The sequence below is a fragment of the Sus scrofa genome, chromosome 5, assembly GCF_000003025.6.
Source record: "Sus scrofa isolate TJ Tabasco breed Duroc chromosome 5, Sscrofa11.1, whole genome shotgun sequence".
NCBI lineage: Eukaryota > Metazoa > Chordata > Mammalia > Artiodactyla > Suidae > Sus > Sus scrofa.
This window is the reverse complement of record NC_010447.5, coordinates 14,888,806-14,911,212: the sequence shown is the minus strand read 5'-3', so window position 1 is coordinate 14,911,212 and position 22,407 is coordinate 14,888,806. Positions and strand designations below refer to the sequence as shown.

Here is a 22,407-nt window from a genome sequence, read left to right as displayed (position 1 = left end):
GTTAGTTCCATTCTGTAGGTGGAGAGCCCTCCAGTGTTCACTGGGTGAATTACACCTAGCAGATCTCAGACACCTTTTCCCTCAGTTGTCTCTCTGGGGTGCAAGTGAGCAGCTCTAAGGCTACAGAGCTCTAAGAGCAGAAGCGTGCCTCTCCCAGGATTACTTTGGGACCTTGTGTGTGAGGATTACTTGGGCCTACCCCAAAGCTTTGCTTCAGTAGAACTGAACACATATTCGGAGAGAAAAACTAGATGTGAGAAGTTCCCCTGTGGCAGAGAAGATTGAAGATCCTGCGTTACTGCAGCTATGACTCAGGTTGCAGCTGTGGTGCTAGTTCCACCCCTGGCCTGGGAACTTCCACATGCCCTGAGTGCGGCCAAAATCAAAACAAACAGACAAAGAACAATAACAAAAATACACAAAAAAAGACCTAGAGCCATGTGGGATTGAAACCAAAAAGCTAATGAGGGGAAAAAGGAAGGAAGGAGGCAGCATTAGTTACTTCCTGGTGTCTATCTAAACTTTTCTAGAAGTTGGAAAGATTTTTGTTTTTGTTGGCGGGGAGAAGGGGCTGAACTATGAAGCATAAGATTACAGAGAAACAAAGTGAAAGTACAATTTGGGGTAAAAACAAAACAAAAAAACCTCAAAACACCTCATTGGAGGGCTGAAGATAGGGAAGGAGGAAGAAGAAAGAAGAAAAATTACGGGAGTTCCCATTGTGGCGCGGCAGGTTAAAAACCAAAGTGTCTGTGAGGATGTGGGTTGGATCCCTGGCCTCTCTCAGTGGGTTAAGGATCAAAAACTGGCCAGATTCCAAAGAGCAAGAAAGTGAGGAAGGCAGGTCCTATCTGCAATGTTGAGAAAACCAGGTGCCACAGTCCCAGAGCTACCATCCTTCCAGGCGGTCTTTGTAACCCCTGTGTGGGCTCACTTTGAGTTGTCATAATAACTAGGGCGTTACCACGGGGCTAGGATCACTAAAATGTCCTCCTACACCTGGGACAGTCTTCCACAATGAACTGTCCCTCCCTCCCTGGAAATAGTAGCCTGCTCCTGTAACTTAACTTTTGGTTTGTCTACCTGTAAAATGGGGGTAGTCACCTATCTCACAGATTTTTGGTAAAAATGCTTTCCCACAAACAGTAAAGTATTTGATGTTGTTACTATAGTTGCTACTACAATTACGTGCTATTGATATCTAAGGAAGGCCTTAAGTTCCTCCGTTGTAAGCCACAAGCCATGATAATCCTTAAAGGCAGCTGCTAGGAAAGCCAGCCTATTCTAATAGGACTGCGCCCACGGAGAGAACAATTTTCTGAGGAGAGCCGACCCAGGAAAAACTCTTCCTCCCTTCCTCCCGCAGACTCAAGTGTTTCGAGAACCACATTGCCCAGAGGCCCCGGTGGTCCAGGGCCGGCTCTCGCGCCGTGCACTCTGGGATTGGTAGTTCTCTGGCCTCGTTGTCAGCCGGCGCACCCCAGCACCAGGAACTCGTCTTCCCAGCTTGCCGCGCGGCCGGGCGAGCAGCCTGGCGACCAGGAAACGGGAAAGATGGCGGCTGTTCGGCGACGTTGAGGCCGCGTTGGGCGGTTCGAACTGAAGAGTGGTAAGTCTCGGGCGGTGGAAGCGATTCCCACGAGCTTGCACAGAGGGCGAGGGTGAGGGCACGGCAGTGGCCCCTGCCTCCGGGGCGAGGCGGGGAAGAACGCCTCAGGGAAGGGGCATGAGGTTGGAAAGCTCTGCCGAGGGGGAGCGGAGGGGCGCGGGCCCCAGGGGGAGTGTTGGTTCCTGGGGGCACAGGGCAGCTTCCTGGACGTGGTTACGCCCGGACCTTTGCCGGTGGGCACAACCCTGTGGTACCCCCAGCCCGACCTTATTCCTTCATGTTTCGAGTAGCCCTTGCTCCAACCAAATTGGAACTCTGGCTTTTCTCCCAGAACCAGTCATGCTTTCCCGCCTCTGCGCCTCCTGTGTTATTTCTTTTGCCGGGAAGGGCTTCTTTCCGGCACCTTCAATTACACATCTTCAAATTCTACCTATATTTAAATGCTCGAGCCACTTCCTCTAGAGATCTTTCCAAATTTCCCACTTACAAATGAAAGGAAACTTCTTTGAACTCCTGTAATAATTCATCTGAGCCTTCATCTTGGTATGTGGCTCATACCTTCTGTTGTTCTGTAAGCTTCTCGTGGACAGGATCTTCCTGATTTCCTTTCGTAACTCACACAGTGCCTAGCACGGTGCCTGGCATATAGTGGATGTTTGGTAAGTACACACTTCATTGACTGGGAAAAAAAAGACTCTGCCCCTGCCCTGCAAGAGTAGAGGAACTCAAAGATCTGGAGGTTAGCGGTACCTGTAATAAAACTTGCCTGCGTTTCTTGTCTTCTTATTCTCACTTCTAACTCTTCTAAACTCACTCCACTCAGGCTTCTACTCCCTCCATGCCACCGAAACAGCTCTTGTCAAAGGTCACCAACCATCTCTGCTTTTCTAAATGTAAGGGTCACTCCTTCATCTCTTAGTCTTTCTCCACTTGATGCAGATAACCACTCCCTCACTGAAACACACTTTTGGCTTCTGTGACGCCATACTTTACTAATTTTTCTTTTTCTCATTAGTTGTTGTTTCTGTTTTTTTAAATTTTAATTCTTATTTTTTTTTGTCTTTTTGCCTTTTCTAGGGCTGCTCCTGCAGCATATGGAGGTTCCCAGGCTAGGGATCTAATCGGAGCTGTAGCTGCCCACCTACACCACAGCCACAGCAACACGGGATCCGAGCCACATCTGTGACCTACACCACAGCTCACGGCAGCGCTGGATCCTTAACCCACTGGGCAAGGCCAGGAATCAAACCCGCAACCTCATGGTTCCTAGTCGGATTCGTTAACCACTGCGCCACGACGGAAACTCCTATTAGTTGTTGTTTCTTAACAGTTTTTTTCCTCTGGCTCCTCCTGTGCCTGGCCTCTAAATGTAGTGTTCCAGAGCTTGATTCTGGGTCCTCTTCTATAACTAGAATGCTTACTTAGGTCATGTTATTTAGCGTCCAATGGTTTTAAACGCCATCTATGTATTGATAACTCAAATCATTGTCTCCACACTGCCTCCTGAGTTCCAGAACTGCATTTTCACCTGCTTTCCTGGAATCTCCACTTGGTTTTCTTACTGACATCTTACAGTCAACATGGTCAAAATGAAACTTTTGACTTCTTCCTAAATCTTTTTTTTCCCCCCAGTCTGCTCTGGTCACTAATGGCACCGCAAACCACTTATGTTAGTCAAACCACATATTTAGGAGCTCTCTTTTTGTGTCCTCGCTTCATCAGTAAGTCCTGTCAGCTCTGCCTTCAAAATATGCCCTGAAGCAGTCTCCTTCTTTTCATTTCCATTGCCACTTTTCTAGAACAAGCTGCTGTCATCTCCTGTCTGTGCTACTATAATAACATTCTCAGTTGTTCTGTGTCTTCGCATGCCTCTCTACTGTATATTTTCTCGTAAGGCACCAAAGTAGTGGTGAAAGTATTCAAAGTAATCAAAATGAAAAATAAGTTCATACCACCTCCTGTTTGACAACTTTCTAAGTTTCCCACTGCAGTAAGATTAAAATCCAAGTTCCCTTATTCTGGCCCAGAACACACTTCCAGGATCTGACTCCTGCCTACCTCCCTGAACTTATCTTGAATCGTTCTTCCCCCAAGTTACTGCCTCACTGCCCCTGAGCCGCACAAGTCTACTTTTTTTTTTTTTCCTTTTTACAGCTACACCTGCAGCATATGGAAGTTCCCAGGCCCGAAGTCAAATCAGAGCTGCAGCTGCAGGCCTGTGCTACAGCCACAGCAACACTGGATCCAAGCCACATCTGCGACCTTTGTCACAGCTTGCAGCAATGCCAGATCCTTAACCCACTGAACAAAGCCAGCGCTCAAACCCACATCCTCACAGAGACAATGTTGGGTTCTTAACCCACTGAGACACAATAGGAACTCCCCTTAGGCAATTTTGGGGTAAAATGGGTTGTCTCACCTTTTGAAAGTGCTACTTGTTAATTTTTCTTTTCTTTACCTACTCTACCTTCTTAAAGATATATGGCAGGGATCACATGGGAATTGTAAGCTAAAGTTTAGGGAACTGATATTTCATCTGAACCATTTGGACATAAAATAAGTTCGTTTTTTAAAAAATTTTATTGAGGAGTTCCCTTTGCGGCTCAATGGAAATGAGCCTGCCTAGTATCCATGAGGATGCAGGTTCGATCCCTGACCTCGCTCTGTAGGTTAGGTATCCAGCATTGCTGTAGGTCACAGATGTGATTCTGATCTCAAGTTGCTGTGGCTGTGGTGCAGGCTGGTAGCTGCAGCTTCCATTCGATCCCTAGCCTGGGGTTTTCCATATGCCACACCTGCAGCCCTAAAAAAAAAAAAAGAAAAACATTAAAAATAATTTTATTGAAATATAGTTGATTTACAATGTGTTAATTTCTGCTATACTGCAAAATGACTCAGTTATACATATATATTTATATTCTTTTTCATGTTCTTTTCCATTATGGTTTATTACCGGAATATATAGTAGGACTTTTTTGTTTATTCATTTATTTATTCATGCATCTGCTAATCTCAAACTCCCAATCCATCACTCCCTCTGTTCCCTTTCCACTTTTTTTTTTTTTTTTTGGTCTTTTTGTCTTTTCCAGGGCTGCACCCACGGAATATGGAGGCTCCCAGGCTAGGGGTCTAATCAGAGCTGTAGCTGCTGGCCTATGCCAGAGCCACAGCAATGCCAGATCCAAGCTGCATCTGCAACCTACACCACATCTCATGGCAACACTGGATCCTTAACCCACTGAGCAAGGCCAGGGATCAACCCGCAACCTCATGGTTCCTAGTCGGATTCGTTAACCACTGCGCCACGACGGGAACTCCAATTTTATTTTATTATTATTATTATTATTACTTTTTAGGGCCACACCAGCATATAGAAGTTCACAGGCTAGGGGTTGAATCTGAGCTGTGGCTCCTGGCCTGTGCCATAGCCACAGCAACATGGGATCTCAGCCTCATCTGCAACCTCCACCACAGCTCATGGCAGTGCTGGATCCTTAACCCACAGAGTGAGGCCAGGGATTGAACCTGTGTCCTTATGGATACTAGTCAGGTTCGCTTCCACTGAGCCACAACAGGAACTCCTTACTTTATTATTTTTTAATTTTATGGCCACACCCATGGCATACAGAAGTTCCTGGGCCAGGGATTAAATCTGAGCCACAGCTGCTATTACCTACACCACAGTTGGAACGTCGGATCCTTCAACTCACTGTGCTGGGCAGGGGATAGAAGCTGCACTCCTGCAGTGACCTGAGCCACTGCAGTTGGTTTCCTAATCCACTGCACCGCAGCAGGAACTCCATGAATTTTAGATTCTACCTATAAGTGATATGTATCATGTGGTATTTGTCTTTCTCTTTCTGCCTTCACTTAGTATGATAATCTCTAGGTCTGTCCATGTTGTGCAAATGGCATTTTTTCATTCTTTTTTATGGCTGAATAATATTCCTGTGTGTGTGTATGTGTACATGGAGGTACACCACATCTTTTTGTTTTTGTCTTTTTAGGGCCCCACCTGTGGCATATGCTGGTTCCCAGGCTAGAGGTTGAATTGGAGCTGTAGCCGCTGGCCTATGCCACAGCAATGCCAGATCCGAGCCACGTCTTCAACCTACACCATAGCTCACAGCAGTGCTAGACCATTAACCCACTGAGAGAGGAGGCCAGGGATTGAACTTTTGGCTCCCATTCTGACCATCATTAAATGGTACCTCATTGTAGTTTTGATTTGCATTTCTCTAATAATTAGCAATAACGAGCATTTTTTCATGTGCTTATTGGCCATCTGTATGTCTTCTTTGGCAAAATGTCTGTTTAGGTCTTCTGCCCATTTTTCAATTGGGTTCTTTGTTTTTTTGTTATTGAGTTGTATGAGCCGTTTGTGTATTTTGGAAATTAAGCCCTTGTCGGTTGCATTATTTGCAAATATTTCCTCCCAGTCTTTTGTCCTTATAGGGCTGCACCTGAGGCATATGGAGGTTCCTAGGATAGGGGTCTAACTGGAACTGTTGGAACTGTTGCTGCTGGCCTATGCCAGAGCCACAACAACGCCAAATCCGAGCCAGGTCTGCGACCTACGCCACAGCTCACAGCAACACCGGATCCTTAAGCCACTGAGTGAGGCCAGGGATCAAATCCACAACCTCACGGTTCCTAGTCAGATTCATTTCTGCTGCGCCACAATGGGAACTCCTGTCTTCATTTTGTTTATGGTTTCCTTTGCTGTGCAAAAGCTTGTAGGTTTGATTAGGTCTCATTTGTTTATTTTTGCTTTTATTTCTGTGGCCTTGGGAGACTGACCTAAGAAAACATCGGTATGATTTATGTCAGAGCATGTTTTGCCTATGTTCTCTTCTAGGAGTTTTATGGTGTTATGTCTTATAATCAAGTCTTTAAGCCATTTTGAGGTTATTTTTGTGTATCGTGCGAGGGTATATTCTGACTTCATTGATTTACCTGCGGCTGTCCAACTTTCCCATCACCACTTGCTGAAGAGACTGTCTTTTCCCCATTGTATATTCTTGCCTCCTTTGTCGAAGATAAATTGTCCATAGGTGGGTGTGTGGGTTTATTTCTGGGCTCTCTATTCTGTTGCATTGATCCATATATGTCTGTTTTGTGCCAGTACTATACTGTTTTGATTACTGTAGCTTTTTGTTTGTTTGTTTGTGTTTTGGGTCTTTTTTGCCTTTTCTAGGGCCGCTCCTATGGCATATGGAGGTTCCCAGGCTAGGGGTCGAATTGGAGCTGTAGCTACCAGCCTACTCCAGAGCCACAGCAATGCGTGATTACTATAGCTTTGTAGTAAATATGAAGTCTAGGAGGGTTATGCCTCCTGCTTTGTTATTTTTCCTAAGGTTTGCTTTGGCGATTCTAGGTCTTTTATGGTTCCTTATAAATTTTAGGATTATTTGTTCCAGTTCTGTGAAAAATCTCATGGGTAATTTGATAAGGATTGCATTAAATCTCTAGATTGCTTTGAGTAGTATGGCCATTTTAACAATGTTAATTCTTCTAGCCCAAGAGAATGGGCTGGCTTTTCATTTCTTTGCATCATCTTCAGTTCCCTTTATTAATGTTTTGTAGTTCTCAGCACATATAAGCCTTTTACCTCCTTGGTGAGGTTGATTCCTAAATTTTGTGGGTTTTTTGTTTTTGTTTTTGGCATGATTTTAAATGTGTGGTTTTTTTTTTAAAAGTAAGTTGTAAAGTTTAATCATAAAGAATAATAATTAAAATCATGTCAGTGGCACTTACAATTTAAAAGATTAATGAAAACAATTTTGTTCTAATTAGTGTACTACTTTTGGGACAAATTTTACTTAATAATCTTAGCAATTTTTGCTATAAAAACTGGGATAGAAAGTAAATGGTTGAAAATCATGTGGTTATTAAGTGAAGCCAGTATTTGTATCCAGAACTGTTCTTCTCCAAATCCCTTTACATAAAAATACAGTATATTATGTCCTAATAAAATAATAAGGTGGGAGGGAGTTCCCTTTGTGGCTCAGTGGGTTACGAACCTTAACTAGTACCCATGAGGATATGGGTTTAATCCCTGGCCTTGCTCAGTGGGTTAAGGATCTGACATTGCTGTGAGCCATGGTATAGGTCACAGATGCAGCTCGGATGTCACGTTGCTGTGGTTGTGGCTGTGGCATAGGCTGGTAGCTGCAGTTGCCGCTGCAACTCTGATTCGACCCCTCGCCTGGGAAATTTGATGCAGATGCAGCCTTGAAAAGCAAAAACAAAAAATAAGTGGGTTTAAAGATACACGTATTCTTTTTTTCCTTTTAGGCTTTTTTTTTTTTTTTTTTGTCTTTTCCCCTTTTCTAGGGCCGCTCCTGCAGCATATGGAGGTTCCCAGGCTAGGGGTCGAATTGGAGCTGTAGCCACCGGCCTACGCCAGAGCCACAGCAACGCAGGATCCGAGCCATGTCTGTGACCCACACCACAGCTCAGGGCAACGCCAGATCCTTAACCCACTGAGCAAGGCCAGGGATCGAACCCGCAACCTCATGGTTCCTAGTCGGATTCGTTAACCACTGAGCCATGACGGGAACTCCTCTTTCTGCACCTACGACATATGGAAGTTCCCAGGGTAGGGGTCTAATTGGAGCTGCGGCTGGCGGCCACAGCCACAACCACAGCAACTCAGGAGCCAAGCTGAGTCTGTGACCTACACCAAAGCTCGAGGCAGTGCCAAATTCTTAACTCACTGAGTGAGGCCAGGGATTGAACCTGCATCTTCATGTTTACTAGTCAGATTCATTTCTACTGAGCCACAACAGGAACTCCTGATATTTCATTGTTAGTGTAAAGAAATGCAACTTATTTCTCTATGTTAATCTTGTATCCTGCTGAAATCATTTATCAGTTCTAGTAGTTTTTGAGTGGAGTCTTCAGGATTTTCTAAGTATGGTGTCATATCATCTACATATAATATAATGACAGTTTTACCTCTTCCTTACCAATTTGAATAGCTTTTTTTTTTTTTTTTTTTTCTTGTCTGATTGCTGTGGCTAGGACTTTCAGTACTATATTGAAGTGAAGTGGTGAGAATTGGCATCCTTGTCTTGTTCCAGATTTTAGTGGGAAGCCTTTCCTTTCAGCTTTTCAGCACTGAGTATTATATTGGCTGTGGGTTTATTGTAAATAGCTTTTATTATGTTGAGATATGTTTCCTCTGTACACATTTTGGTAAGAGTTTTTGTCATGAATGGATGTTGAATTTTATTGAATGCTTTTCCTTCATCTGTTGAGGTGATCATGTGGTTGTCTTGTCTTTTGTTGATGTGGTGTATCACATTGATTAATTTGTGTATGTTGAACGAACCATCTTTGTGACCTTGGGATGGATCCAACTTGGTTGTGGTATATGAGCTTTTTTGGGGGGCTGCCTGGCAGCAATGGAGTTCCCGGGCCAGGGATCAGATCCTAGCTGCTGTTGCGACCTAAGCTGCAACTGCGGCAACGCCAGATCCTTAACCCACTTTGTTGGGCTGAGGACTAAACCTGCATCTCAGTGCTCCAAGACACTGCCAGTCCCATTGAGCCACAGTGGGAACTCCTGTACATGATCTTTTTCATATGTTGTTTGATTCAGTTTGTTAATATTTTGTTGATAATTTTTGCATCTGTGTTCATCAAAGATATTGGCCTGTAATTTTCTTTTTTGGTAGTGTCTTTGTCTATTTTTGGTATGAGGGTGATGGTGGCTTCATAGCATGTCTCTGGGAGTTTCTTCCTCTTCAAGCTTTTGGAAGAGTTTGAGAAGGATCAGTATAAGTTCTTCTTTGTGTGTTTGTTAGAGGCAGAATTCACCTGTGAAGCCATCTGGCCTTGGACTTTTGTTTGTAGGGAGTTTTTAAAAATTAAAAAAAAAATTTTTTTTTCTTTTTAGGGCCAAACCTGTGGCATATGGAGGTTCCCAGGCTAGGGGTTGAATCGGCGCTATAGCCGCTGGCCTACACCACAGCCATAGCAACGTGGGATCTGAGCTGTGTCTTCGACCTACACCATAGTTCACGGCATTGCCAGATCCTTAACCCACTGAGTGAGACCAGGGATCAAACCTGCAACCTCATGGTTCCTAGTCAGATTCATTTCCACTGCGCCACGATGGGAACTCCGTTTTTTTGTTTTGTTTTGTTTTTTTTAATTACAGATTCTGTTTCACTTCTGGTGATTGGTCTATTCAAGTTATCTATTTCTTTTTGATTCAGATTTGGTGGGCTGTATGTTTCTAGAAATATACTAAGTTTTGAAATATATCCTTAGGTTTATGGATGATGGTGGTGGTGGTGGTGATAGTGGAATCGAGATAGATTGAGATTTGCTGTCATTTTAGCACCTGGCTGAAGTAGATTTTGTAGTTGACCGTGTGGCAAACAGTGTTCACTGTCCCCCAGGCAGGAAGGGGACAGAACTAATTCTTGCTCAAACTTTTCATGTGTCTGGATCATGATCGAGGCTGTACAAATCTGAATAGGGAACGTCAGTCAGAACATCTGTGACCTATAGTTTTTTGGATACTAGTTGGGTTCTTAACCCACTGAGCTACAGCGGGAACTCTGACCTCTAGTTTTTGAAACACTTCTTCCTCCTTTCCTCCTTCCTTCCTTTATTTTTAATTCTAAAATAATTACAGGTTCACAGGAAGTTGAATAACCAAAGTGCATGGAGGTCCTGTGTACCCTCCACCAAGTTTTCGCCTTTGTGTAACTAGGAGAACATTTTTTTTAATCTGAATAGAAGTGAATTTCTCTATTTGGAAAACAGCTATGCTCACCGCTGTACCACCAATGCCACTATGAATTTCTCTATTTGAATTTAGGTTTTCCTTGAGGTGCTGATTATAATCCCAAATCTCAAATTCGAGCTTTTTTTTTTTTTCTTTTTAGGGCCACACCCTTGGCTTATGTAATTTCCCGGGCTAGGGGTTGAATTGGAGCCGCAGTCACTGGCCTACACCACAGCCACAGCAATACCAAATCTGAGCAGCATCTGCAACCTTCAGGGAAACTTTTGGCAACACCGGATCCTTAACCCACCGAGCAAGGCCAGGGATTGAACCTGAATCCTCATGGACACTAGTTGGATTTTTAACCCACTGCACCACAATGGAAACTCCTCAGATTTTAAGTTTTATTTTTTCTTTTGAGTGTTCTTTATTGGTTCAAGAAAACTTATCTCCCTTAGATGTGTATGTATTGACTGAACCTGGTGAGCAGGCAGACCTAATAGACCCCCAAGATAAGCAATGCAGGATGTTTCTAGAGATAGCTAGCACACTATTCATTCACTAGCATTTCTTTTATTTTTTTTTTGTCTTTTTTTTTTGTTGTTGTTGCTATTTCTTGGGCCGCTCCCTCGGCATTATTGTTGTTGTTGTTGTTGTTGCCATTTCTTGGGCCGCTCCCGCGGCATATGGAGGTTCCCAGGCTAGGGGTCCAATTGGAGCTGTAGCCACCGGCCTACGCCAGAGCCACAGCAACGCGGGATCCAAGCCGCGTCTGCAACCTACACCACAGCTCACGGCAACGCCGGATCGTTAACCCACTGAGCAAGGGCAGGGACCGAACCCGCAACCTCATGGTTCCTAGTCGGATTCGTTAACCACTGCGCCACGACGGGAACTCCAGCATTTCTTTTAATACTCTTGCTGTGTAATTATAAAAATAAGGTATGGTCATTGTATACTTTTAGAAAATAAATATATACAAAAAGGAATTCCAGAGAGACAGTCTAATATTAATAAATAAGAATGGGCCTCTAGGAGTTCCCTGATGGCTTAGTGGTTGGGGGTTTGGCCTTGTCACTACTGTGGTTCAGGTTCAATCCTTGACCTGGGAATGCAGCTGTGGGCACAGCCAAAAAAAAAAAAAAAAAAAAAATTAAAATTGAAGGAAAGTAGAGTTCCCATTGTGGTGCAGCAGAAATGAATCCAGCTAGTATCTATGAGGATATGGGTTCGATCCCTGGCCTCGCTCAGTGGGTTTAGGATCCGTTGTTGCCATGAGCTGTGGTGTAGGTCGCAGATGTGACTGAGATTCCGAGTTGGCAGTGGCTGTGGTGTAGGCCGGCAGCTGTATCTCCAATTTGAGCCCTAGCCTAGGAACCACAGTATGCTGCAGGTGTGGCCCCAAAAAGCAAAAAAAAAAAAAAAAAAAATTGAAGAAAAGAAAGAAAATACTTTAAAAAAAAAAAGAAGCAGCAGCAGTGTGGAGCCAGACTGCCTGAAACGCTTACATTTAACACCCATGTGTCCTTAGGCAAATTCGTTTATATATCTGAGCTTCAGTTTCTTCATTTATAAAGCAGGCATACCAATATATCTACCTCAGAGGGTTTGAGATTAAGTAAATTATATGTAAAAAGTTTAGAGCAGTACCTCATACATAATAAATACCGCTCTTACCCATGATAGATGGCAGGAGAGCTGGCTGATAAGAAGGACCGTGATGCATCACCTTCCAAGGACGAAAGGAAGCGATCTCGGACTCCTGACCGAGAACGGGATAGAGACCGGGACCGGAAGTCTTCCCCATCTAAAGATAGGAAACGGCATCGGTCAAGGGATAGGCGGCGAGGAGGCAGCCGCTCTCGTTCCCGGTCCCGGTCCAAGTCTACGGAAAGGTAAAGGAGCCTTGTGTTTGTTACCCGGCAAAGGAGTGGACATTTCAAGCTTCTTTCTTGGTTCCTCTGATGCCTCCACTTTTAGGACAGTAGTCTTTCATACATTTCTGTACACGGAGTGAGCCAGTAACTCTTAAATTTAAGAGGGAGGAGTTCCCATTGACAGAGTGGAAACGAATCCTACTAGTAACCATGAGGATGCAGCTTCCATCCCTGGCCTCGCTCAGGGGGTCTGGGGTCTGGTGTTGCTATGAGCTCTGGTGTAGGTCACAGACATGGCTGGGATCCTGCTTTGCTGTGGCCAGCAGCTGTAGCTCTGATTCAGCCCCTAGCCTGGGTGAGGGTGTGGCCCTAAAAATCAAAAAAAAAAAAAAAAAAAAAAAAGTTAAGAGGAAACTTGTAAAATAGAGATCCAGCTGATTAGGGAAGGTAGTTCACCTATTCACTTAGTGACCTGTCATTGCTGTTAATACTTAGCAGAGCAACTATGAGCTCGAAGAAATTCTTCAAATTCCCTCATAGCTTCTTGGGAAAGACATTTTCCAATTTGTAAAATATTACTCTGGGGAGAAAAGAGCCTGAAAACCTCCTTAGGGCTGCAGTGAAGCATCCCATGATTTCTTAAATGTGCTGTCTTCAGAGACCGCAGGCACAAAGAACGAGAGCGAGATAAGGAGCGAGATCGGAATAAGAAGGACCGAGATCGGGATAAGGATGGACACAGACGGGACAAGGACCGCAAGCGATCCAGGTACCTGAGGGAGTGGGAGGGGGCTTTAGGGCAACGCTGTCGTCTCTTCCTCTTTGCATCTCAGCTGGCTCAGCTTCGTGGGAAAGTAAATTTTCCATAGCAAATCCTATTGGTAGTTACTGCAGAGCTATCTTTTATAGAAAGCACACATCTTTAGAAGGTGTCACCAGTTAGTGAAGTCACCTCCTCTTGAGAATCAGCTGGCTCTTAGAATTTAGAAATTAATTTGAAAAGGTTACCAGCCAACAGAACATTCCTTTAGCTCCATCAGACCATTCAGTTTTCTATCCAGAATGTGCAACGTGTATTTATTAGGATAGCATAATGCAGCTGTGTCTTGGTCTCTTTGTTCTGGAAACTTGCTGTACAGAGTTTTATTAGACCCTGAATGTATAGGTTAGAATTCAGGACAAAGGATAGAATTCTCATAGCAAACTCAGTGGAAGTTTGATAGCCCTTGTAGATTCAGCTTATAGCAGGTGTGGGGGAAAGCTTAGTGGGCCTGGTAGGAAGAGGAACTGAGGAGAGGACATACGTAGCATTGTCTGTGAAGGGTGTATGTGGGTGGCCCCGTCGGCTACATTCATCGTGTATTATAAAGTAATGCAAGATTTTTTATTTTTTCTGACATGCATATGCTGTTTGGAGGAAACAAACTTTTTTTTTTTTTGGCTGCCCTGCGATACATGGAGTTCCCAGCCAGGGATCACATCCGAGCCACAGTTGCGACCTATGCCACAGTTGTGGCAACACCGGATCCTTTAACCCACTATGCCGAGCAGGGGATTGAACCTGCATTCTGGTCTCTGCAGTGCTGCAGAGACACTGCTGATCCCCTTGTGCCACAGCAGGAACTCCTAATTTTTTTTCCAATTCTTTTCCATCGTAGGTTATTAAAAGATATTGAATATAGTTGCCTGCGCTCCACAGTAAATCCTTGCTATTTATTTTATATACAGTAGTGTGTATCTGTTAGTCCCATATTCTTAATTTATCCCTCCCACCCTCCCTTCCCCCCTGGCAACCATAAGTTTGTTTTCTATGTCTGTGAGTCTGTTTCTGTTTTGTAAGTAATTCATTTGTATTATTTTTTAGATTCCACATATAAGTGATAGCATGTAATATTTGTCTTTGCCTAACTTCACCTAGAAGTCACCTATGATAATCGTAGGCACCTATGATATCACCTATGATAATCTCTAGGTCTATTCATGTTGCTACAAATGGCAGTATTTCATTCTTTTTCTATAGCTGAGTAATATTTGGAGGAAATATTTTTGCTGTCAGTAGTGAAGACCCACTTCTCAGAAATTAGTCTCAGAAAAGGAGATCCAGGTAGAATGGGGCCAAGACAAGGCCATCATTAGGTTTCAGAGGAGGCAGAGGGACCAGGCCTGCAAACAGAGCTTCAGACTTGTTGGATGACTGTGAACCATTCTTGTTAAGTTGTGGCAAAACTTTTATCCCGTTTTGGGGGCGCAGTCTGAACCTCATCCAGAGGCCGGAATAAGAGTGATAGTGACATGGACCTTTCCTGTTCCTTTGCTTTAAAGCTTATCTCCTGGCCGAGGAAAAGATTTTAAGTCTCGGAAAGACAGAGACTTCAAGAAGGATGAAGAGGATGAACATGGCGATAAGAAGCCTAAGGTAAGAAGAGGAAGGATTTTTTTCCCCTCATCTTCCTCTTCAGTTCAAGGCCGATTTGTTGTTCTTCAAAGGAAGAGAGCCTCTGGACTGAAGTCCTGTGTTTTATCTTCAGGCGCAGCCATTATCCCTGGAGGAACTCCTGGCCAAGAAAAAGGCTGAGGAAGAGGCTGAGGCTAAGGTAAGAGCTCGAGGGTCTGTATTAGTTGGCTGCTGTAACAGAACACCACAGGCTGCGTGACTTAAACAGTGGAACTTTATTTTATCGGTTCTGGGGGCTAGAAGCCCGAGATCAGATGGGACTGTTTCTTCTGAGGCTTCTCTCCTTGGCTTGTTGGTGGATATCCTTTCCATTCTCCCATGATCTTCCTCTGGGTGTGCATGCCTCTGCTGCCTCTGCTGGCCAGACTTTCTCTTCTTAATAGGACACAGCCAGATTGTTTAGGGCCCACTCTTGGAGCCTCATTTTACCTTAATCTCCTTAAAGGCTCTGTCTCCAAATACAGTCACCTTCTGCGGTACTAGCGGTTAAGGCTTCAACATCTGAATTGAGGGGGGAGAGGACACAGGTTAACCCATAACAGGGGCCTAGGCCTATTTCTGTTTTCCTTAACAGGTTTAATGCCTGGGCAGATATTTTTGGGCCTCCTGCCATTTTGCCATCAGTGATATGATTATATTCTGTTCCCAGATCCTTTGTTTACAGTCATATTCTATTCTGTAGCCCAAGTTCCTCTCCAAAGCAGAACGAGAGGCTGAGGCCCTAAAGCGACGGCAGCAGGAGGTGGAAGAGCGGCAGAGGATGCTTGAAGAAGAGAGGAAGAAAAGGAAACAGTTCCAAGACTTGGGCAGGAAAATGTTAGGTTCGTCTTCTTGCTCTGTACCCCTGGATGGGGTAGGAAAGGGTGGGATGGGATTGTGGTGTCACCCAGGAGAGCTAGAACCTTGTCAGCCCTGAGTTTAGAAGAGGGAAGGCTGGGGCAGGTTTTTGAGAGAAATGTCTCCATTTTCCCTGTATCTTAACCCCCCCTTTTTTTTTACCCACTTGATGTGTATTGTCTGGATCTTCTCCGTGACTTCCACTCTTTTCTCTTCCACTGAGTTCTGCAGCTTTGCTTTCTTTGGTCTGCAGAAGACCCTCAGGAACGGGAACGGAGGGAACGGCGGGAGAGGATGGAGCGAGAGACCAATGGAAATGAGGACGAGGAGGGGCGGCAGAAGATCCGGGAGGAGAAGGATAAGAGCAAGGAGCTGCATGCCATTAAGGTGCAGGCCTCGGCTCTGTCTTCCCTGCCCTCCACCACAAGTGAGGATTGCCCGTTCTGATCTCTGTCTGTGAGATCTGGGCCTCCTGCTTGATGGGCTTTGTGTTCTGTCCCTGGGCAGGAGCGTTACCTAGGTGGCATCAAGAAGCGGCGCCGGACAAGGCATCTCAACGACCGCAAGTTTGTCTTTGAGTGGGACGCCTCTGAGGACACGTCCATCGACTACAACCCACTGTGAGTGGCTTCGGGCCTCAGTACCTGGTCTTTTAAACTAGGCAGTTAGAGAACTAGTGACTGCAGAGGTAGAAGTAAGATATACTGGGATGGGGACATAGGTAAACTCGTAGTTAGCCAGCCCTCTGGGCAAGGAAAGACCCGGCTGGAAGGGGGACTGGTCCATGTTGGTAGTCTGCCTTCCCATCCTTGTGCTCAGCAGCCCCTTCCCTCTTCCTCCATCTCAACCCAGGTACAAAGAACGGCACCAGGTGCAGTTGTTGGGGCGAGGCTTCATTGCAGGCATTGACCTAAAGCAGCAGAAACGAGAGCAGTCTCGCTTCTATGGAGACCTAATGGAGAAGAGGCGGACCCTGGAAGAAAAGGAGCAGGAGGAGTGAGTGGTCAGGGCTAGGGGTGGATGGGCAGAGCTGAGTCTGCGAGAAGGAGGTGGAGGATCAGACCCCACCAACCCCCCATGTCCTGCTCCAGGGCAAGACTCCGCAAACTTCGTAAGAAGGAAGCCAAGCAACGTTGGGATGACCGGCATTGGTCCCAGAAGAAGTTGGATGAGATGACAGACAGGGACTGGCGGATCTTCCGTGAGGACTACAGCATCACCACCAAAGGTGGCAAGATCCCCAATCCCATCCGATCCTGGAAAGACTCTTCTCTGCCCCCACACATCTTGGAGGTCATCGATAAGTGTGGCTACAAGGTACGAAGGAGCAGATTGGCCCAGAACACCCGTGGTGTCTTCTCTGCCAGTGGGCACCAAGGTGATGCCGTCTCTTGCTTTCTGCTAGGGGTATTGTTTGTTGATTGTGTTTCTTCTTGGACCCCATTCCTGTGAACTGTCCTCTCATTGTGCTAGACTGGCTGCCCACTCTGTCAGCAGTAGCCCAGGTAATATAATTCAGCTGGTACCTGTTACTCTCTGGGTCACTGCAGGAACCAACACCTATCCAGCGCCAGGCAATCCCCATTGGGCTACAGAATCGTGACATCATTGGAGTGGCTGAGACTGGCAGCGGCAAGACAGCAGCATTCCTCATCCCGTTGCTGGTCTGGATTACCACCCTCCCCAAAATTGACAGGTGAGCTCATCCGACACCGGTTAGACTGGGTTTGACTGAGTTTGACCGGGTAGGAATGGTGAAAGTGGCAAATGAGAGTTTGGTTTCTTTTTAAGTCTTCTTTAGTCTGGATCAGATATCCGGGAATAATCATGTTGTCAAAGAAGTGTATAATTTTATTGCCTGCAAGGACCACTCCCAAGAGAGGTCGGATATCCTAGAGTCTAATTTTTTTATGTGTTTATTTTTTATGGCCGCACCCATGGCATACATGAGCTCCCAAGCCAGGGATTGCATCTGGGCTGCAGCTGCAGCCTGTGCCACAGCTGTGGCGATGCTGGATCTGTAATCCACTGTGCCTGGCTGGGGATCCAACCAGCACCTCTGCAGCAACCCAAGCCACTGCAGTTGGATTCTTTTTTTTTTTTTTTTGTCTTTTTAGGGCTGTATGGCATACAGAAATTCCCAGGCTAGGGGTCGAATCAGAGCTCTAGCTGCCAGCCACAGCAATATCATATCTGCAGCTTGCACCACAGCTCACAGCAATGCCGGATCCTTAACCCACCGAGTGAGGCCAGGGATCAAACCCATGTCATCATGGATACTAGTTGGGTTTGCTACTGCTGAGCTGCAGCAGGGACTCCCTGCAGTGGGATTCTTAACCCACTGTGCCACAGCAGGAACTCCCTGGTGTCTAATTTTTAAGGGCAATTGTTGCATTTTTTTTCCACCACCCTCCCCATTCCCTCAGCTGCCCTTAAGAGTGATTTTGTCTTGCTCCTGTTTGTGGTTGGATGAGAACCAAAGCTCATGAAACTGCGGGATGCCCCATTTACCACAGGATCGAAGAGTCAGACCAGGGCCCTTATGCCATCATCCTGGCCCCCACTCGTGAGCTGGCTCAGCAGATTGAGGAAGAGACCATCAAGTTTGGGAAGCCGCTAGGCATCCGCACTGTGGCTGTCATTGGTGGCATCTCCAGAGAAGACCAGGGCTTCAGGCTGCGCATGGGTTGTGAGGTTTGTTCACCTAGCCAGCAGCCAGCTGGCCATTTGGGAAGGCTCTCTCTTTTGGGACTCTTTCTATTTCTGCCGTAGATGTACAGCAATGAAGGAAAGGGCTGGTTTATAAATGTGTGCTGTTATTTATGGAGGACTTAGGCATTAATTCCCACAATCACTGTATGAGAATAGATAATGGTATCTCCATTTTGCAGATGAAGCTGAGGCTCAGGTTAATAACTGGCCCAAAGTCACAGCTGGCGGTGTGCAGAGCTGAGATTCATATGTGAAGGCTGGGCCCATGATGTACTCTGCCCGAACCACGTCCTGGGTTTCGTGTGTTGCTTTCTTCTTCGAGTAGGGGAGGAGGGTGTTTTACAAGAAGTCTGCTGTAGGAATTGGATCTTCTGCAGGCTTCCTAGTGTAATCCCTGTATTCAGCCCCCTCCACAGTATCTCTTAGTCTCTTCCATCTGAGAAAGTTCCTATTGATTTTGCCTCTCCTGTCTGACCCCTGGGCCTTACTGAGACCCCGTTCACTCCTGAAAAACTCCAAGGTAGCAACAAGTGATTTCATGCCAGTTCAAGGAACGGTCGCTGTCAAACATAACTGGAGGTGGGGGTCCAAGGTCCTTAGCGTTGGGGATCTTGTGCACAAGCGGGTGGATAGTTCACAGGAGGGAGAAGAAAGGGTATCTGCTGGGGCTGCACGTGATTCCACTGTACCCCCCCAGATAGTGATCGCTACCCCAGGACGTCTGATTGATGTGCTGGAGAACCGCTACCTGGTGCTGAGCCGCTGTACCTATGTGGTTCTGGATGAGGCGGACAGGATGATTGACATGGGCTTTGAGCCAGACGTCCAGAAGATCCTGGAGCACATGCCCGTCAGCAACCAGAAGCCGGACACGGACGAGGCCGAGGACCCTGAGAAGATGTTGGCCAACTTCGAGTCTGGAAAACATAAGTACCGCCAAGTAAGGCTGTTCCCCTGAGCTGGGGAAAGTTGGGCAAGTTGCCAGACGTGCTCCAGGGCGCGTCTCGCCCAAGGGCGGGCCCAGAGTACATGTTTCCAGAATGGTGAGGGTGGCTCGGTACAGTCCTCACAGTCCTAGCGGTGCAGCCCCTTAGCCCTGGAGGAGGGGTGGATCCCAAGGAGTCATGCCACCACCCACCACGGGTACTGGCACATGCTCTCAGCCCATCCTGTCCTCATAGGGTGTAAAGCGCCGAACAGGCCCTGAGGAAAGATGTGGGAAGCCCAGGACAGTTGCCTGCGGCATCGCTTCCTGTCGGAACCCACACACGGCTCATTCCGATTCTTTAGCTCAGGCTGCGCTACCTGTTCTGGTGGTAGCACATGTGATGTGTCTGCCTGGGCCCAGGGCTTAACTTGCTTTTTTCACAGACAGTCATGTTCACGGCCACCATGCCCCCAGCGGTGGAGCGTCTGGCCCGGAGCTACCTTCGGCGACCTGCTGTGGTGTACATTGGCTCTGCAGGCAAGCCCCACGAACGAGTGGAACAGAAGGTCTTCCTCATGTCAGAGTCAGAAAAGAGGTATGCAAACACCTGAGCCGGGGCCCGTGGTGGAGCAGGGGCTTGTTTGGTGTGAGCGGTGGCTGGATAGCGACTGATCTGCCGTGTGAGCGAGCTTCTGTTTTCTTGTTCAGAATGCCACAGGTTGGGCATTTCACTTGGTGTGGAAGCTAGCATGCTTCTCAGTTTTCTCTTCCTCTTCTCCCCAGGAAAAAGCTGCTGGCAATCTTGGAGCAAGGCTTTGATCCACCCATCATCATTTTTGTCAACCAGAAGAAAGGCTGTGATGTTTTGGCCAAATCCCTGGAGAAGATGGGGGTGTGTCTGGCAGGGGAGGGTGAAGCCTGGCCTCTTGGGTGCTGCCTTCTGGAACTAGACGGGCCCCTGGGCTCCTGCTCTCAGTGCCCCCCCCGCCCCGTTCTTGAACCTCTCCAGTATTGAACAAGGGAGAAGGGTGGTTGGTGGGTCACACCTGCCTTGGGCCTCCTTCCCAGTGGGCTGGGCCAGGGAGAGGTTTTGAGCCATATCTCCGGGCAGGGTCTGAGGGATGTGGCAGAGTGTGTTTATGGATGTTTGGGGGAGGGGATGGTGTGGCCAGGAGGGGGTGGCAGTCATCAGTGTCCTGTACTCCTGACGCTGATGTTGCTGGGGGGGGGGTTGTCCTCTCCACTCAGCGCTTAAACTCCTTCAAGTTCTTGGTCCCTGCTTTCCACCCTCATCGCTCACCCTCATGCTCTGTCACATTACCTCTCATCTGTCCGGCTCTGCATCTCACCCCTGATGGCTTTGACCTTTGACCTTGCCCTGTCTGTCCACCCCTCCCATCCCCACCCGCCTCCTGTCTCTCCCATCCCTTTCTTCAGCTCATCCGTCCTCTCCTCCCTCCTCCCCCTCGCCTTCTCCCCTGCTGCTCTGTGCATCACCCTCCCTGTCCCGCTCCCTCTGCTGTGTCCTTCCACGAGCCCATTGCTCTTTCTTCACCTCCCCATTCTTCCAACAGTACAATGCTTGTACGCTGCATGGTGGAAAAGGCCAGGAGCAGCGAGAGTTTGCCCTCTCCAACCTCAAGGCTGGGGCCAAGGATATCTTGGTGGCTACAGACGTGGCGGGTCGTGGTATCGACATCCAAGACGTGTCTATGGTTGTCAACTACGATATGGCCAAAAACATTGAAGGTGAGTGCAGGGGAAGGCAGCTTCAGTCCAGGCCGAGGGAGGCTCCTTGCCCCTCTCTCCTAGAGGCTGGGGCGCTGCACCAGGAGGACCTAGCTGCCCACTCACAGCTCCGAGCCTAGGGTTGCTGATCTCAGTGAGAAGCGCTCCTGCCCTTTATCTCACCTGGGGGTGCGTCCCAGCACCCGGGGCAGCACTCTGCCTCCAGGGTGTGGAGAAGGACGGAGCTGGGCTGCTCGCTCTGGGTGTGATCGGCTGACCACCCTCGGCAGTGCCGGCGGGGAGAGCCCTGTGGGCTCTGCCGTATTTACTGCTCTTGGAGCTGTGGTGGGGAGGATGGTCGGGAGGACGGTGCCTTTAGACGTGGAGGCTTCAGACACTACTTACTGGGGCGACCGGCCTGGCGCCCCAAGTGACATCCCTCCCACTCCTCAGATTATATCCACCGCATTGGCCGCACAGGACGAGCAGGCAAGAGTGGTGTGGCCATCACCTTCCTCACCAAGGAGGACTCTGCCGTGTTCTATGAGCTGAAGCAAGCCATCCTGGAGAGCCCGGTGTCCTCCTGCCCCCCAGAGCTGGCCAACCACCCGGATGCCCAGCACAAGCCAGGCACCATCCTTACGAAGAAGCGTCGGGAAGAGACCATCTTTGCCTGACCCAGTTCTCTTCCCAGGGTTCAAGGCCATGCTCTGGAGCCTGTTCTTCAGGACCTTCATGTCTCTTTCCAGCTCCTCAGACTTCTGGGGGCTTAGGAAGCAGTCAGACTCCCTCTGGCCCAGACCCTTAGGTCTGAAGGCCTGAGCCCGGGGCTGTGAAAGGAGAGGACGCTGCTGCTGGAGGAGGCAGAGAGAACAGATTACCATAGATGCTGGCCCCGCCCCGCCCCTCTGGCAGGCTTTGGGATTGCATTGGGCCATTGGCTCTTGCCAGTTACGGGGGCAGCCAATTGGCATTGCCTCCCAGACTGAACAAAAACCTGGCTGCCAGGCTGGGATTTCTTGGGCACAGACTTGACTGCGTAAGCTGCCGCAGCGCCATCATTGCCCTGGATGACCCAGGGGAGCTGGCGCTGAGAATTATGGACCTTGGACTCCTACTGTCTTTTTGACAGCTGTTTGCCCTTTTGGATTATAAAACAAGTTGAGAGCCTTGTTTAGAGCTGTGTGTGCACAGCCCCCGTGCCAGGGGGTGCTGTGCACTCTAGGCATATCTCACCCAGGGAATTTTTTTAGTAGATTTGGGGACAGGGTGAGCTGGCTGAGTCCATCTTGAAGTCAGAGTGAAATTTCTGTTTTCTATTCTCTGAAAAGATGAGTTTGTATGTTCTGAGAATAAATACACGAATATTAAGCCTGTGTCTAGTTCTGGCTAAACTCATGTCCCAGGTCCTTCCTGATACAGCAGGAGGACAGCAGTGGGTCGACTTGGGAGATGCAAGACGGCCACATCCAGAGAAGAACCTTGGCCCAGACCATCCAGGAGCCTGACTGTCTGTAG

The 22,407-nt window shown here is 47.4% G+C and overlaps 1 protein-coding gene across 1 annotated transcript; it reads left to right on the top strand.

Annotated features, from left to right (window-relative positions):
- On the top strand, nucleotides 1,472–22,262 carry DDX23 (DEAD-box helicase 23). The gene is made up of 17 exons (XM_021091587.1): nucleotides 1,472–1,609; nucleotides 12,039–12,247; nucleotides 12,888–12,998; nucleotides 14,552–14,645; nucleotides 14,758–14,823; nucleotides 15,367–15,505; nucleotides 15,775–15,908; nucleotides 16,029–16,141; nucleotides 16,374–16,517; nucleotides 16,613–16,838; nucleotides 17,072–17,217; nucleotides 18,038–18,215; nucleotides 18,931–19,173; nucleotides 19,605–19,756; nucleotides 19,945–20,053; nucleotides 20,736–20,910; nucleotides 21,343–22,262. Exons 2-17 carry the CDS (start codon nucleotides 12,039–12,041, stop codon nucleotides 21,564–21,566), a joined length of 2,463 nt encoding a protein of 820 aa, XP_020947246.1. The 5' UTR covers nucleotides 1,472–1,609; the 3' UTR covers nucleotides 21,567–22,262.